The sequence below is a fragment of the Hypanus sabinus genome, chromosome 9, assembly GCF_030144855.1.
Source record: "Hypanus sabinus isolate sHypSab1 chromosome 9, sHypSab1.hap1, whole genome shotgun sequence".
In the NCBI taxonomy this organism is placed as follows: Eukaryota; Metazoa; Chordata; class Chondrichthyes; order Myliobatiformes; family Dasyatidae; genus Hypanus; species Hypanus sabinus.
Window position 1 is genome coordinate 25742231 of NC_082714.1, and position 17649 is coordinate 25759879.

Sequence of the window (17649 nt, forward strand, 5' to 3'; positions counted from 1 at the left end):
AACTTAATGAATTTCACGACATATGCCGGTGACATTAAACCTAATTCTGATTCTGGTTCAATTTAATGGAAAATAAGGTTTGTAAAGTTTGGTTATGTTCTTTGCATGAACAAGAAATGTCATCATTCAGACCAGCAGGTTAGTAAATTGCAGTACAAATGGATTTTGCATTTTACTATTGATGTAATTTTTGTCTTGAGGTGAGGTGGGATAGTTTGTATACATGGTTGTTCTTGTCCAGGTTAAATTAATCAGATTCTCAACTGCAGAGCACTTCTTATTTTGAAGTTGTGTGAACAAATATCTCATTCGAATCAGACTGAGAGTCTCCTTGCCTGTTATGGCCTGCTTCTATAAGCACACGGCCTTCCTGGATTACAGAAGCCCCAATTTATGGAAATTCAGTTTAACACAAATTCTCCCATAAATTTTTTAAAGCATTTTTCAAGACAGTAAAGTTAATTATAGAAATGGAAATATCTTCAGTAATTATAAAATAGGATTAACAAAAAGTTAATTCACAGGACCATCAGTCTTCAAGAAAAAACTTTTTACCTATAATCTCCTTGCAGTAATTAAACTAATAAGGTTGAAAGTGTACAGAGAAAATTTACAAGGATGTTGCCAGGACTGAAGGACCTGGGTTATAAGGAAAGACTGAATAGGTTAGGGCTTTATTCCTTGGAATGTTTAAGGGGAGATTAGATAGAGGTGTACAAAATTATGAGGGGAATAGATAGGGTAAATGCAAGCAGGCTTTTTCCACTAAGTTTGGATGGGAATACAATTGGACATCAGGGTTTGAGCATGAAAGGTGAAAAGTTCTTCATTCAGAGGGCAGTGAGAGTGCAGGATGGGCTGCCAGCTCAAGTGGTGCGTGCAAGTTCGATTTGAATGTTTAAATGAAGTTGGGATAGGTACATGGATGGCAGTGGTATGGTGGGCAATGGTCGGGTGCAGGTAATTGGGACTAAACAGTTTAAAAGGTTTGGCGTGGACTAGAGGGGTCAAAAGGCCTGTTTCTGTGCTGTGCTTTTCTATGACTCTACAATACATTGTCTTTAAGCACTTCAAAGATAAAGTTTAGCTTTAAGTGCCATATCTCCATTGAAACATGCAATAGAAAAGCCAACAAAAAGGAAAATGAACCAATCCATCACGGGTAAAGCCCTCCCAACCACTGAGTACATCTACACAGATCACTACCGCAGGAAAGCGGTATCCATCATCAAGGACCCCTACCATACAGACCATGCTCTCTCCTCACCACTGCTATAAGGAAAAAAGGTACAGGAGCCTCATGACTCACACCACCAGTTTCAGGATCAGTTATTAACTCTCAACCATCAGGCTCTTGAACCAAAGGGTTATCACTCAACTTCACTTGTTCCATCATGAAAATGCTTCCACAACCTATGGACTCACTTTCAAGGACTCTTCATCTCATGTTCTCATTATTTATTGCTTATTTGTTTATTATTATTATTATTTCATACTTTTTGTATTTACGCAGTTTATCGTCTTTTGCACAGTGGTTGTATGCCCAGTTAGTGCCGTCTTTCATTAATTTTATTATGATTATTGGATTTATTGAGTATGTCTGCAAAAAAATTGAATCTCAGGGTTGTATATGGTGACATGTATGTACTTCGATAATAAATTCACTTTGAACTTTGAAGTGCTCTTTAAAGTTATTATATTATTATAGATGTGATTCAGCACAAGCAACCAAGATTAAAATTTCACCCAATGTAGTTTTTTTCAACGTAAATATAGGTGTGTATCTCCTTAGTACTGCAAAGGAGAGTTAAAGCAAAGGGTAAAAAACCTTTTCAGGATACAAATGATTAGCTTATTTTGGAAGTTTTTAAAAATTTTGATACAGAAATGTATTTTGGACATTGTATGGATTTACTTTAGATCTTGCATAAAGGTTTCTCACTAAATACTCTCCATTGCATTTTCCTGAATACAGTTATAAAGATTAACATGATTTATTTAAGTCTTAAATCAAGATTTCTACACTCATAACTTACGAGTTAATTCCAGACTTAATACTGTAATTCTTTATCCAGCTGCTTCTCAGTACCAAAATCTGTCTTCAATTTTATGTCTGGAATGTAGCCAAAACTATATTCAGTTGACCCACCGTTGGCTGAATGAAGAATTAAATCATTGCTGATAGCACAGTTAAGAAGTTATTCTTCAGGTAATTACTCTGCTGTAAATACAGTCGATGTTTACAGTATTCCAAACAGCATTTGAGGTCAAGATGCCACAGGCTGCATTTTAAATCATCTGATGAATGACAGAACATGAAACACAAAAGCTGGAGAAGTGTCACTGACCTGTCGTGACTCCAGTGTTGTTAACAGGTTGATGAGAAATGGTCTTGCTAAAAGAACGGCTGTATGACTGAGATTTTTATTTCTATATTTAATTGCCAAGTTACATAAAAAGACATTTTTGAAAATGGAAATATTTTCTTTGCAAAAAGGTTCAACACCCCAACCACCCTCAAGCACCATTACTCACTCCTACAATAATGAAGCTATGTGTCTCGGCCTCTCAGCCATGAGAATAGGCCTGGTCCTTCAACTATAAATCTCTGCTAATATAATCATTGGATACCACTAAAACTTCTTAGCACTTTAGGTCTTCCTATTTAACATGTCTAGAAATAAAGCAAATCCAGAATTAGAATTTTAGAGCATAATATGGAATCAATTGGTCATTCATATCTTTTGTGAGTTGTCAAACAGGTTATCCTAATTGATCGCAATTCCTCACCTTCCCTTTGCCATATACAGTTTGTCATCCCACAGTGCAGTGTTATGCAATTAAGTACACACTATTAACTGTGCAGATGGTGAATATCTGTTTCATCTGATGTTTAACTTAATTGCAACAAGAAAAACATACAGAAAGCAGAGCCGTGGGAGTGAATTAAAACAACATCACATACTCTTCAGAAGATTTGCAAGTTGATTTATCAAAGATGTTTCTGTGCGAAAAAATAATTATCCAATTTGTTGCTGTCCACCTGTATTACTGTACTTACCACAGGAATAATTTCCTCATAATGCTTTACTTTTTCATCTAACCAACAACATGACATTGTTTTGTCCTTTTTTAGCCTTGTTTTCTATTTGCACTTGTGAATTCCCATTTATTTAGATTATTATCATGTTTACATTTCCTTCAAATATGATGGAAAAATTATCACATGGTCATTCCATCTGCATAAGGTAAACATCACAACATACCACTGATGTGAAATCACTTTGAAGAAACTGATCCTTTTTATCACACTCCATTACCTTCCTTTGTCCTTTAAAGTGGTGATAATCTGCTTTAAACTGTAATAGCAATGACTGAGATGATAAAAAAACTGAGATGACCTGAGGATCAACTAGTTTTTTGAAAACTTAAGACCATAAAACATAGGAGCAGAATTATGCCATTAGGACATCAAGTCTGCTCCGCCATTCCATCGTGGCTGATTTATTATCCTACTCAACCCAATCTTCTGCCTTCTCCTCGTAACCTTTAACGCGCTGATTAACCAAGAACCTATCAACCTCCGTCTGGAATATACCCAATGACTTGGCCTGCACAGCTGTCAGTATAAGACCATAAGACTTGATCACCTTCAATTAGATGCACCACAGGGAACCTTATAATAATCTCCACTTGCACTTCTGGGGACTTGCACTTTAACTGAAAAACGTGTTCTGTGGACTTAACGACTGATGCGGCAACCAGAGAACTGCATCTTTCAGCTGAAGATTTCGACTCTGCTAGGAACTATCTGGGTACATTCGAAAAGAAGCACAAACCCACCAGAGTGGTATAGAGTTATAAGTAAATAGCCCTGGGAGTTCCCAACATTAACCTAGTGAGACAACTTGGGAGTCTGGATCAAATGTGGTCCAAGCAATCTGAGGGCAACTACCATTATCTCCAATGAATACAAGCCCCTTGACATTTGGAAGAAAACCTAATGATAGCTAGAAAGTAAAGTTCACCCTCACTATAGCTAAAACGATTAATCAGGAAGTGGCTTGTTAATTTCATCACTGGTCTAGCAAGTCCTGAATGGCACAGCTGCCAAACATGGGAACTGTAATAACAAACAAGGAGTAACCTACTTGACCCCACCTTCTCCAAATTACCAACAATAGAATTGATTGGAACAACAACAGTCCAGTTTTTGATGAGTAGAAGGCCCATAAAACCATAAGACAGAACAACAGAATTATGCCATTTGGCCCATCGTGTCTGCATTGCCATTCCATCATGGCTGATTTATTTTCCGTCTCAACCCCATTCTCCAGCATCCTCCCTGTAACCTTTGATGCCTTTACCTCTCTTTCAGCCCTCTTGACACTTTGGTGGATATATGCTATGCCACCGTCAAGGTATGATTCAAGCAGTCAGGAACACTCAGAATCATCATTCATGTTATGCTTTCAGCCACTGGCACCTTTAGATTTGGATTCTATGATGTAAGCTCCAATCCTCTTTTATTTCTTCAGATCAATGAATTAGTGCATTTTTGGATTGCTTTGCTAATTATGGAAATTATAATTAGGTAATTATGGATTATTACATTCAAGACAGTATTACCAATATTTGTAACAATATTTCAATAAAATGCTCAAGTATGTAAAAAGTTGTATATTGCTCAGGGAATGGTGCAGCAAGATAGATACTTAATTGTAGAAGTTCCAAGGTAGGCACCAAATGATATGAAAAGCAAAGGAACAGTAGGTAAAATAAGTATTTAACTTTTCTTTGGAAATATAGTGACACGAAGCTTCAAGATTTTAAGCTATTATCAAAATACGTGATAATTAAATTACTTTGCAGTCTGGGATTGAAGGAGTTTCATTGTTCAGAAGAAGTAGTAAGACCGTAAAGATGTACAGTTTTTTCCTGTCACTAAGTAATTATCCCTGCATGGCTAAGCGAAAGGGTAAATAAATCCCAAGAAACAGAGTGGGAAGCAGGTAATAAGGAAATTAAGCTATATATGGAATATATTAGCAAGGCATAGAGGTTAAAAGATCACGGGACTGAGGTGGTAATGGACATCACAGGAGTTTGCTTAGACAGCTTATTAACAAGGAAACTTAGAGGAATTTGATAATATAAACTTGAATACAAAATCAGCAGGTGTTTAGGCAAATTGATTGCAACTCGTTACTTAGACCAGTCTCATGTCTGTAGCTCTACTATTTTAAGATAAGAAAGAGATAGAACCTAAAGACAACTGCCTACTGCAAAAGGCATAAATAATTTCAGCCAACACCTACAATTCAGGACGGTTATGTCCTGAATCCAACAACACTCACAAAGTTTATACCTTCCAGGACCAAGTATCCACTTTATTGGTTTCCTACCCTTGGAACTTATTCCCAAGCCTGCCATAAATTGTACATATCTAGAAAACAGATTACAGCAATTTGTCTTTTTTCAACATCAACTCCCAAATTTTGAGGCATCTGTAACAAGGCAGGATAAGGAAGTCAATTGGAATAACACTGCCTGCAAGTACTACTCCAAAAAGCACACCAACCAAAGTAAGACAAAGCTGAGTGAACAGCCAATGAAATTGCATCTGCTGTGGACTTGGAGCAGAGCCAGGTCCCTTCTTAGACAGGAGTTGATATGTTTCATCACCAACCTCTCAAAGTATTTCATCACAGTGGACGTAATTGCTACTGGATGATAGTTACTGAGACAGGTTATCACGTTCTTCTTAGCAACCGGTATAACAGAAGCCTGCTTGAAGCAGGTGAGTACCTCAGTCTGCCAGACATGAGGTTAAAGATCTCAGTGAACACTCCAGCCAGTTGATCAACACAGACCTTTAGTCCCCTTCCAGGTACCTCACCTAGGCCAGATGCTTTCCACTGGGTTCACCTTATTGAAACTTGCTCTTTGGCCTCTGCCTGTATACAGGCAAGAGAAGCACAGCCAAATGATCAGACTTCCCGAAATGGGGTCTAGGCATGGAATGGTAGGCACTCCTAATCATAGTATAGCAGCAGTCTAATATGCTAGAACCCCTGGTGCTGCAGGTTATATGCTGATGATAATTGGGCAGAGATTTCTTTAAGCAAGCTTGATTAAAGACCCCAACTATGATTTGAAATGCATTACGGTGGACAGTTTCTTGGCAAAATGAAAATGAAAGTTTGAATGTGCAAGTCTTCAAGGAGGAGAAGAAGGTAATACACCAAGACAGCATTCCAAGATAATTTTTATAGCAAGCAATTATCTCTCTATTTCTATTTGGTCAGTTAGTCTCATTTCCATCTAAGATTGCCTATAGTTTAGGCTATATTGGAAAAGTTACGATCGGAGCAGATATATATTAATGATATTTCAAAAATTAGAAAATCAGCAATGTTCTTTTCATAATGGCAAAATGTGCACATTTCCACAAAATCTATTAAGTACCTTGTTTCCAATAGCTTTTTTCGGTGGGAAATGAAAAGTGTTCACTGTAGGGAATTTGGTCCGTAGTCTATTGTGAAGTGCTCTGAATTCAGTGTATCTCCTGTACACATTCCATTCATCATCTTTGATCCGGATGTAAACCTGCCATGACACAAAATCAAATGGTGAATAGTCATGTAGGTGCTGATAGAGATACTATTTTGTTTCTCAATTACATGCTTCGTAAAAGAACCGAAACTGCGTCTTCAATCACGGAGAAGCTATGCACAAGGGAACCAGATAATTTATCACTTTATAGCAGAAAAAACATGCTGTTATCGAGAACAACAGTCTGCACTTTGTAATGATCTACATTCAGCAATAGTATACCGTCATATTCAAGATAATGAAAATCAACATGCAGTGTTGAAGACAGTTTAAAGGTTTTGCATTATCTTCTCTCAACACAAAAATAATACAAATGGAAAGGACTAATGATTGTTTAACTTTGCATATTTTGTTTCACCAAATGGCTCTGCATCTCAATATCATCTCTGTTTTATGCAATTGAGCATTCTACCTAACAGCAACATGTTCAAATGAACAATATGAAATTAAAGTAATATCAAAGCTCTAAAATGGCCTGCTTTCATTTCAAAACACAGTGCTGGTGCCTCAAATGCACCAGAACAGGTATTACAGCTAGAGGCAGGAATTACAGTGGGGAAATCTGCAAACAAGGGTTCCCTTAACTCTGATGTTTAACTGGTACATTCCCTGCCATGAACCCAGTCAAACTGAAAGGCTTGGTTGCCCATTGGCTGAGGAAGGATTTGGAACAGAAGCAGATGGGCTTACTGGGCATCATGAATAGAGTGACAATACAGAGAGAGGCAAGTCCTGGCATGTGGGCATTGTAGAGATGGTCAGATGAGATTGTAGAAGTGCAAGAGACCTACTTCTGGTGGTTCAAAGGGTATTTGTGTTTCTAATGCAGCCATTTTGTTCTATTATCTGCTGAGATCCCCAAAGCTCAGCCAACCCAGTCTAAAACTGGAAAACATATTAGCATGAAGGCATGCAACCTCCCTCAAAAGATTTTAATTACCTACCCTCCCTTTTGAGTGCATGTTGGTCAACTGCTACTTGTTCACCTTCCGTTACAACCAAAGGTAGGTATGGTTTGAGACAACACGGGTCCTGTTTGAGAATTTAAACATTTAAGTTCCTGCCAAACCAAACCAACTAATTTTGAAGTTAAAATGACCTGCATAAAATCTGCCACATGATGAGTGACTGAAGAAATTGTTTAAATTGTTGTCTGTTACAGAATGTAGCATGTTACACAGGGTATTCCTCAATTTAGAAGACATTTGATTTATGATTACTTTGCTATTATGCCATAGATCCTTAAGGTTATAAATCCTCAATTGCAAATTCACACTATTAGGACACAGACAGAGATATTAAGTCTAGCAGTCAAAAATAATACCTGTATGTTAGCTAAGCACCAAATGCCAATGTGTTTCTGTTGTGCATTACCTGTGTTATTTAATTTACCTCAATTGAATTTAGGAGCATAGTTATAAGACCACAAGTCATAGGAGCAGAATTGGGCCATTCAACTCGTCAAGTCTGCTCCTCTGTTCCGTCATGGTTGATCCTGGATCCCTTTCAGCCCCATATTCCTGCCTTCTTACCATAACCTTTGATGCCCAGACCAATCAGGAAACTGTCAAATTTTGCTTTAAATATATCCACAGTCTTGGCTTCCACAGCTGTCTGTTCCAGAACATCCAACAGATTCAATACTCTTTGGCTAAAAAAATTCCTCCTTACCTCTGTTCTAAAGAGTCAGCCCTCAATTTTCAGGCTGTGCCCTCTAGTTCTGGACACCCCCACCACAGGAAACATCCTCTCCACATCCACCTTATCCAGTCCTTTCAACATTTGGTAGGTTTCAATGACATCCCCCTGCCCCCGGATTCTTCTAAAATCCGATTAGTGTACAGACCCACAGGAGTTAAACACTCCTCATATGTTAATCCCTTCATTCCCAGAATCATCCCCATAAACTTCCTCTGGACTCATTCCAATGACACCCTTTCTGAGATATGGGGCCCAAAACTGTTGACAATACTCCAAGTGCAGCTTAACTAGTGTTTAATAAAGCCTCAGCATTATCTCCTTGTTTTTATATTCTATTCCCCTTGAAATGAATGCCAACATTGCATTTGCCTTCCTTACTACAGACTGAACCTGTAAATCAACATTCTGGGAATCTTGCATAAGGACTCCCAAGTCCCTTTGCAAGTTATAATTTTCTCCCCATTTAGATAATTGTCTGCCCTGTTGCTCCTTTTACCAAAATGCATTATCATACATTTCCCAACACTGTATTTATTCTACCACTTTTTTGCCCATTCTTCTAATTTGTCTAAATCCTTCTGTAACCACATTGCTGCCTCAGCACCATCTACCCCTCCACCTATCTTCATACTATCAGTAAACTTTGTCACAAAGCCATCAATTCCATTATCTAAATTTCTGACAAACAACATGAAAAGTAGTGGTCCCAATACTGACCCCTAAGGAACACCACTAGTCACTGGCAGCCAACCAAAAAAGTTCCCCTTTATTCTCATTTGCTGCCTCCTGCCTTTTAGCCATTCTTCTAATATTGTGGTGAACTATGTGCCTGTCTGGACACGCCCCCTTCTGACTGCTCCTGTGGCTCCTCCCACAGGCCCCTGTATAAAGGCGATCGAGGTCTGATCCTCTGCCTCAGTCTCCAGGATGTAGTATGATGGTCACTCACTGCTGGTTCCTTCTTCAGTCAATAAAAGCCGGTATCTCGCCTTACGTCTCAGAGTGAGTTATTGATGGTGCATCAATTTTATTGACTGGAAGTTTTAAAACATGGAAACTGTTTTGTGTCCGGAAAGGTTGGATTTGGACCCTCAAGACCCCGAAGCAGCCCTTGCTTTTGAACACTGGCTTGCATGCTTCCAATCGTATTTGGCGGAGCCTCGTGCGACTGACCCTGCCGTTATGTACAGAATTCTCCTCTCGAGGGTCACCCCAAAAGTTTATTCCATTATCCGGGACCTGCCGACCTTCGAAGGGGCACTGGACGCCCTCAAAAGACAGTACCTGCGGCTGGTGAACACCGCCTACGCAAGACATCGTTTAGCTACCCGGCGACAGTGGCCTGGAGAATCGAGCGCCGAGTTTCTCCGAGCACTACAGACACTCGTCCGAGCTTGTGACTGCAAGACACTCACGGCAGAACAACATGCGGAGCTGCTAGTGCGAGACACCTTTGTGATGGGATTGAGGTCAGTGTACATGCGCCAGCGGCTGCTGGAACACTCCGATCTTACCTTACGCTCGGCGATCGAGACGGCCAACGCTCTGGAAGCTGCGCTGCACTGCGCCGACGCTGTCCAGTCGCACGATTCCCCGCCGGTTCCGTGGACGCCTCAGACCCTGCCACTGCCGGCTCCCGCGAGCGAAATCGCCGCTGCCAGTCGCAATTCCATGAGCTCCCTGAACCCAACCACGGCGGTGGCCCGTCAGAAGCCTGTGCTTTCTCATTTCTGTGGCCACAAAAAGTACTCTCGAAAACGCTGCCCAGCGCGAGAAACGACCTGCTCCAGCTGCAGAAAGCGGGGACATTTCGCCAAGGTCTGTAAGTCTAAACTGCGAGCGGAGTGCAGCGCTGCAGGTGAAACATGGGGGCCGCCATCTTGCATGCCCGGATGTGGGCGGCCATCTTTGTTGGCGTCAGCATGCCCTGCCCCCGACCCTCATATGCTTACCGGGTACCCCGACGGCGATTCAACTCTGGCCACTGTAACTCTCGACCAAAGCGCCCCACACCAGCTTGCAAGGTCCATGATGGACATCAGGGTGGAGGGGCGCAGGACTAGATGCCTGTTTGACACGGGCAGCACTACGAGTTTCATTCACCCGGACACAGTGCAACGCTGCGGACTCGCAACACGGCCAGTAAGTCAGAAGATCCATTTGGCTTCTGGGTCGCATTCCACAGACATCGGGCGGGTTGTGTAGCGACTTTGGTGGTGCAAGGCACAGAATATCGGAACTTTGCGCTACTGGTCATGCCTAATCTGTGCGCACCTGTGCTATTGGGGCTGGACTTCCAGAGCCATCTCGAAAGTGTGACTATGGTATATGACGGGCCCCTCCCACCACTCACTGTCCGGAATCCTCAGTTCTGTGGGACTTCATCACTATTGACCACACACACACAGCAACATACACATCCTATCCAACACGACAGCTGCGCTACCGACACCACTTGCAGTCTCTCCACTCTCAAGGTCCCTGCCCCGCCACTGTTCGCCAACCTGACCCCGACTGTAAACTGGTGGCGACTAAAAGCGGGAGGTACAGTGCGGGGGACAGGGCCTTCATTCAGTCAGAGGTGCAGTGGCTGCTCAGGGAGGGGATCATTGAGCCAAGCACAAGCCCTTGGAGGGCCCAGGTGGTCGGATGGTGGCCCCATCCCCCCCCTCACGAACTCCTATTCTCTTTTCCCAGGAAGTCTGTCACTCTACCAGTTTGGCTGATGTCCCCGGGGCCAGTGCTGCTTCGGAAACATGTGAGGAGCAATAAATACTCCCCACTGGTCGAGAGGGTTCACCTTCTGCATGCAAACCCCCAGTATGCTTACGTGGTCTTACCTGATGGGCGGGAGGACACGGTCTCCATCCGCGACCTGGCGCCTGCAGGAGCAGCAGATAACTACCCCGAACACTCTCCGGTAACTATGAACCCTGTACCCGAGGTGACACCGCACTCACCAGGCCCTACATGGACTCCTCATGACACATATATACCAGGTGCCTCGCACATGCATGAGCTGGAACCAGCACAACCTCCGTCTCCTGTGCAATCACCAATGTTGCCGGCATTGGTGCAATCACAGCCGGTGCTACGTAGATCGCAGTGACAGATTCGACCACCTGATAGACTTGACCTGCAAGAAACTTCGCCACATGGGGACTCTTTCAAACAAAGGGGGGGGTGAATGTGGTGAACTATGTGCCTGTCGGGACACGCCCCCTTCTGACTGCTCCTGTGGCTCCTCCCACAGACCCCTGTATAAAGGTGATCGAGGTCTGATCCTCTGCCTCATTCTCCAGGATGTGATATGATGGTCACTCACTGCTGGTTCCTTCTTCAGTCAATAAAAGCCGATATCTCGCCTTATGTCTCAGAGTTATTGATGGTGCATCAAATATTGACAGTATCTTTCCTGTAAGGCCATGGGATTTTATATTGTTAAACAACCTCATGTGTGGCACGTTCTCAAATGCCTCTGAAAGTCCAGGTAAAGACATCCACTGTTTCTCCTCTATCCATCCTGCTTGTTACTTCCTCGAAGAACTCTAACAGATCTGTCAGGCAAGATTTCCCTTTACAGAAATCTTGCTGACTTTGACTTACGTTATTATTAGTCTTCAATTTATTATTGTTGTTAGCTGTCCTCGACTTCCTAACCAGAAATCCACAATCTGTGCGGACTGGTGATAACATATCCTCCTCGCTGATGATCAACACTGGCACACCTCGACCCCACAGCTCTATTCTCTGTAGACACATGTGGCTAGGCATAACCAAATACCATCTATAAATTTGCTGACAATACAACCATTGTTGGTAGAAACTCAGGTGGTGATGAGAGAGCATACAGGAGTGAGATATGCCAACTAGTGGAATGGTGCCACAGCAACAACCTGGCATTCAACGTCAGTAAGACGAAAGAGCTGATTGTGGACTTCAGGAAGGGTAAGACGAAGGAACACATACCAATCCTCATAGAGGGACCAGAAATGGAGAGAGTGAGCAGCTTCAAGTTCCTGGATGTCATGATGCCTGAGGATTTAACCTGGTTCCAACATATCGATATAGAACGCAAGATAGCAGCTATACATTATTAGGAGCTTGAAGAGATTTGGCATGTCAACAAATACACTCAAAAACTTCTATAGTTGTACCATGGAGGGCATTCTGACAGGCTAAATCACTATCTGGTATGGAGGGGTGACTGCACAGGACCGAAAGAAGCTGCAGAAGTTTGTAAACTTGGTCAACTCCACCTTGGGTACTAGCCTACGAGTACCCAGGATATCTTTAGGGAGCAGTGTCTCAGAAAGTCAGCATCCATTATTAAGGACCTCTAAGAGAGATCTTGGGGTCCGAGTCCATAAGGCACACAAAAGCTGCTACGCAGGTTAACTGTGTGGTTAAGAAGGCATATGGAGCATTGGCCTTCATCAATCGTGAGATTGAGTTTAGGAGCTGAGAGGTAATGTTGCAGCTATATAGGACCCTGGTCAGAATCCACTTGTGCTCTGTTCTGGTTGCCTCACTACAGGAAGGACATGGAAACCATAGAAAGGGTGCAGAGGAGACTTACAAGGATGTTGCCTGGATCGAGAAGCAGGCATGAGAATAAGTTGAGTGAACTCATCCTTTTCTCATTAGAGCAATGGAGGATGAGAGGTGACTTGAGAGAGGTGTATAAGATGATGAAAGGCAATGATCGTGTGGATAGTCAGAGGTTTTTTCCCAGAGCTGAAATGGCTAGCACGAGAGGGCATAGTTTTAAGGTGCTTGGAAGTAGGTACAGAGGAGACATCAGGGGTAAGTTTTTTACTCAGAGAGTGGCGAGTGCACGGAATGGGCTGCCGGTGGAGGCGGACATGATATAGGGTCTTTTAAGAGACTCCTGGATGGATGCATAGAAAAATAGAGGGCTATGGGTAAGCCTAAGCAGTTCTAAGGTAAGGACATGTTGGGCACAGTTTTGTGGGCCGAAGGGCCTGTATTGTACTGTAGATTTTCTATGTTTTTATGTTTCTACCACCCAGGGCACGCCCTTTTCTCACTGTTACCATCAGGTAGGAGGTACAGAAGCCTGAAGGCACACATTCAGCGATTCAGGAACTGCTTTTCCCCTCTGCCATCCGATTTCTAAATGGACATTTAATCTTTGGACACTACCTCACTTTTTTAAAAAAAATATACAGTGTTTCTGTTTTTGCACATTTTAAAACATCTGTTAAATATACTTAATTTATTTACTTGTTTATTTATTATTATTTTCTTTAATTTTATTTTTTTTCCTCTGCTAGATTATGTATCGCATTGAAGGGCTGCTGCTAAGTTAACAAATTTCACGTCACATACCGGTGATAATAAACCTGATTCTGAAGTACCCCGAAAGTTCATCCTTAATAATGGATGCAACCCTTTCCCAACCACTGAGGTTAGGCTAACTGGCCTATAATTTCCTTTCTTTTGCCTTCCTCCCTTCTAAAGAGTGGAGTGATATTTGCAATCTTTCAGTTCTCCAGAACCATGCCAGAATCAAGTGATTCTTGTAAGATCATAACCAATGCATCTGCTACCTCTTCAGCAACTCCTTTCAGAACTCTGGGACATAGTCCATCTGGTCCAGATGACTTATCCACCTTAAGACTTTTGAGTTTGCCGAGCACTTTTTTCTTTGTAATAGTAATGGCATTCACTCCTGTTCCCTGACTCTCATGGACCTCTGGCACACAGTTAGTGTCTTCCACAGTGGAGACTGATGCAAAGTACTTATTAAGTTCATCTGCTATTTCTTTGTCCCCCATTATTACTTCATCAGCATCATTTTCCAGTGGTCCAATACCAACTCTCACCTCCCTTTTACTCTTTATATAAACTGAAAAAAACATTTAGTATCCTCTTTATATTATTGGCTAGTTTGCTTGCATATTTCATCCTTTCCCTTCTTATGACCTTTTTTATTTACTTTTTGTTGGATTTTATAAACTTCCCAATCATCCAACTTCCCACTCACTTTTGTTACATTATATGCCCTTTCCTTGGCTTTTATGCAGTCCTTAAGCTTCCCTTGTCTGCCGCGGTTGTCTACCCATCATCTACTTTATGCCCCATCATTGCCTGTGTAACTCCAGGCATCCAGGCGTTTTTTTGTAGTGGTCGACCACACAGGGGTGGGGGAAAGGCATGTTTTGTTTGCTTCTACTTTCTTCAAGCTAATCATACTTTTGTACTTGTTCACTGTTGCCTTCTGGTGAGGAGAAACAAGCTGCTAACGTACATTGGGTAGAAGCAATCGGTCATATTTTTTGCACTGATAGAACAAATCCATGCTGAAGAAGCAGTCAATACTGAAGCAACCTCATGGCCTGCTCTATCACAGTTGTCTGCTTGTTTCCAGACTGGTACAACACAACCCTCTATTTTAGGACAATATGGTTGCAAAAGGACCAGAGCAGGACTTTGGTAAGCTACTTGGTAAGTTCTAACTTGTTTCTGGACACAAGAGCCAACATGGTGACACGGATCATCTGATAATACCTGAGACACTGTCATTGATCCAATGTTAACGCAGCAACTACTGGCTGATGTCACTGTGTTCCAGCACAAACAGGAATCCTCCAGCATCTGAACACTGTAGCTGAAATTCAGCCTGCTGTACTGCAAGGTTAGCTTGTGAACCGTGCAAATCACACAATGTCAACATTATTTCTGCAGTGGGCAGGTAATATATCAAAGATCTTGGATCAAGTTCATTTGTCATAGAACATTTACATATACAGCAGATTCCGGTTTATTGGGTCACATTGGGACGAGTACATTTTGGCCCAGTTAAGCCACTGCCCAATTAGCCGTAGTTTCATGTTAATAGTTAAAGAGGTATAAAACATACAAACTACCTTTTAAATGAGTAAGAAGTTATGCATTTAAATGAAATACAGAACAAGTTAGAACACCATCAATACTACTACAGTGTGATAAAACTGTGTATTCTTTCCTAATTTTTATCAACAGAGGGATTCATCCAGTGGACCTGTATGCTGCTACATTCCTTTTATTGACTGCAAATGCACAAAATCAATGCAGGCACTTAGTATATAGTGGACTGCTTCATACAATGCTTTCAATGATTGCATCCTCCAAATCTTCATTTTCATTATAACATTCAAGATGCTTATGTTTTCATAGTTCCTAACTCGCTGAAGTAGTGAAATGTTACATTTTCAGTCTTGGTCTTTTCTGGCATCTCCAGGACTGAATGCTTGGAAACGCAATGAGTGAAGTGGTTCTAAATTGTCTTACTGCTTATTTCTCACCACGTATCAGGCTCACTGTATTTTGAACAGAAACACTCGCAACTAACATTAGCTGAAAACTGTTTGTTCTAAGCTCAGTGAAGTGTCTCATGACCATGCAAATGACACTAGTTAGACCATAATAATAATATCCTCCCGCACCTTACTGGTGCATCAGATGACAACCTTGCTGAGTCTTTAGCATTTGTCTGTTTTATGAGGCTGAGTTGCTAGCTTGACACTCAATCCAGCACAGATGGAAAGCATGCAAGGAGCCAGCAAGACTCGAACCCAGAACCACTCATCCTGAAGTCCAATGCCGATGTCACTACACCACCAGCTGGCATAGCTAGACCATAAGACCATACAGCCCATCAAGTCTGCTCTGCCATTTCATCATGGCTGATCCAATTTTCTTTGCAATCCTATTCTCCTGTTTTCTCCCTGTAACCTTCACACCCTGACTAATCAAGGTCCTATCCACCTTTGTCTTACATACACCCAATGACCTGGCCTCCAGAACCACCTGTGGCAATGAATACCATAGATTCACTACCTCCTGGCTTAAGAAATTCATCCTCATCTCCATTTTAAATGGATGTCCTTCTATTGAGGTTGTGCCCTCTGGTACTAGACTCTCCCATGTTAGAAAACATTCTCTCCACATCCTCCCTATCTATGTCTTTCAGCATTCAATAGGGTTCAATGAGATCTCCCTTATTCTTTTGAATTCCAGTGAGTACAAGTCCAGAGCTATCAAACACCCCTCATACTATCAATATTTTGCTCCTAGAATCTTTCTTGAAAACCTCCTCTGAACCTCTCCAATGTCAGCACATCCAGAGGCCCAAGCTGCTCATAATACTCCAAACCTCACAATTACATCCTTACATTTATGTTCTAATCCTTGCAAAATGTATGGTAACACTGCATTTACCTTCTTCGGCATGGACTCAATCTATAAGTTAACCTTTAGGGATTCCTGCACGAGGACTCCAAAGTTGCTTTGCGCCTCAGAATTTTGAATTTTCTGTCTGTTTAGAAAATAGCATGTGCTTCTGTTCCTTCTACCAAGTGCATGACCATACACTTCCCAACACTATTCCACCTGCCACTTCTTTGCCCATTCTCTTCACCTATCTAAATCTTTCTGCAGCAGCCTTGCTTCCTCAACACTACCTACCCCTCCACCCATATTTAATTCATCCACAAACTTAGTGACGAACCCATCAATTACATCATCCAAATCATCGACGTACAAGATCAAAAGAAACGGTCGCAACACCAACCTCTGCAGACACCATTAGTCTCTGGCAGTCAACAAGGCCCCCTTTATTACCACTCTTTGCCTCCTACCAATCAGCCAACATTCTATCCATGCAAGTATCTTTCCTGTAATACCATAGGCTTTTAACTTGTTAAGCAGCCTTATGTGAGGCACCTTGTCAAAGGCCTTCTGAAAATCCAAGTACACAACATCAACTGATTCTCCTTTGCCTATCCTGCTTGTTATTTCCTCAAAGAATTTCAAAGGCAAGATTTCCCCTTAAGGTAACCATGCTGACTTTGGCCTATTTTATCATGTGCTCCAAACACCCAGAGATCTCATCCTTAACAATCAACTCCAACATCTTCCCAACCACTGAAGTCAGGCTAACTGACCTACAATTTCCTTTCTCCTGCCTCCCTCTCTTTTAAAGAGTGGAGTGACATTTGCAATTTTCCAGTCCTCTAGAACCATGCCAGAATCTAGTCATTTATGAAATATCATAAGTAATGCCTCCAAAATCTCTTCGGCCCCCTATTTCAGAACCCTGGGGATAAGAAACTGTTTGGCAACAGTCTCCTGCCCTAATTAAGTGCATAGTGTCCCAAATAAACAAAAGGAATCTTGACTATTTTCTTGATTAGTTTTTGTTCTTTTAGATTTGGCCCAAATAAGCAGCTGCCCTAATTAACTGATGGCCCGTGTTAGGAAAGTGTTGACGTGAAATAAGAGAAAAAACTACCTTCAACATATAAAAAATAACATACAAGGAATAAG

General features: G+C 41.8%; 1 protein-coding gene across 3 annotated transcripts in view; it reads right to left on the reverse strand.

Annotated features, from left to right (window-relative positions):
* Positions 1-17649, reverse strand: part of snx29 (sorting nexin 29) — a 572982-nt gene that overhangs the window by 96946 nt on the left and 458387 nt on the right. For all 3 annotated transcript variants that reach the window (XM_059979337.1, XM_059979336.1, XM_059979338.1), the window contains one exon: positions 6469-6609. In XM_059979337.1, the coding sequence (XP_059835320.1) occupies positions 6469-6609 (141 nt within the window). The remainder of the gene's footprint in view (positions 1-6468; positions 6610-17649) is intronic.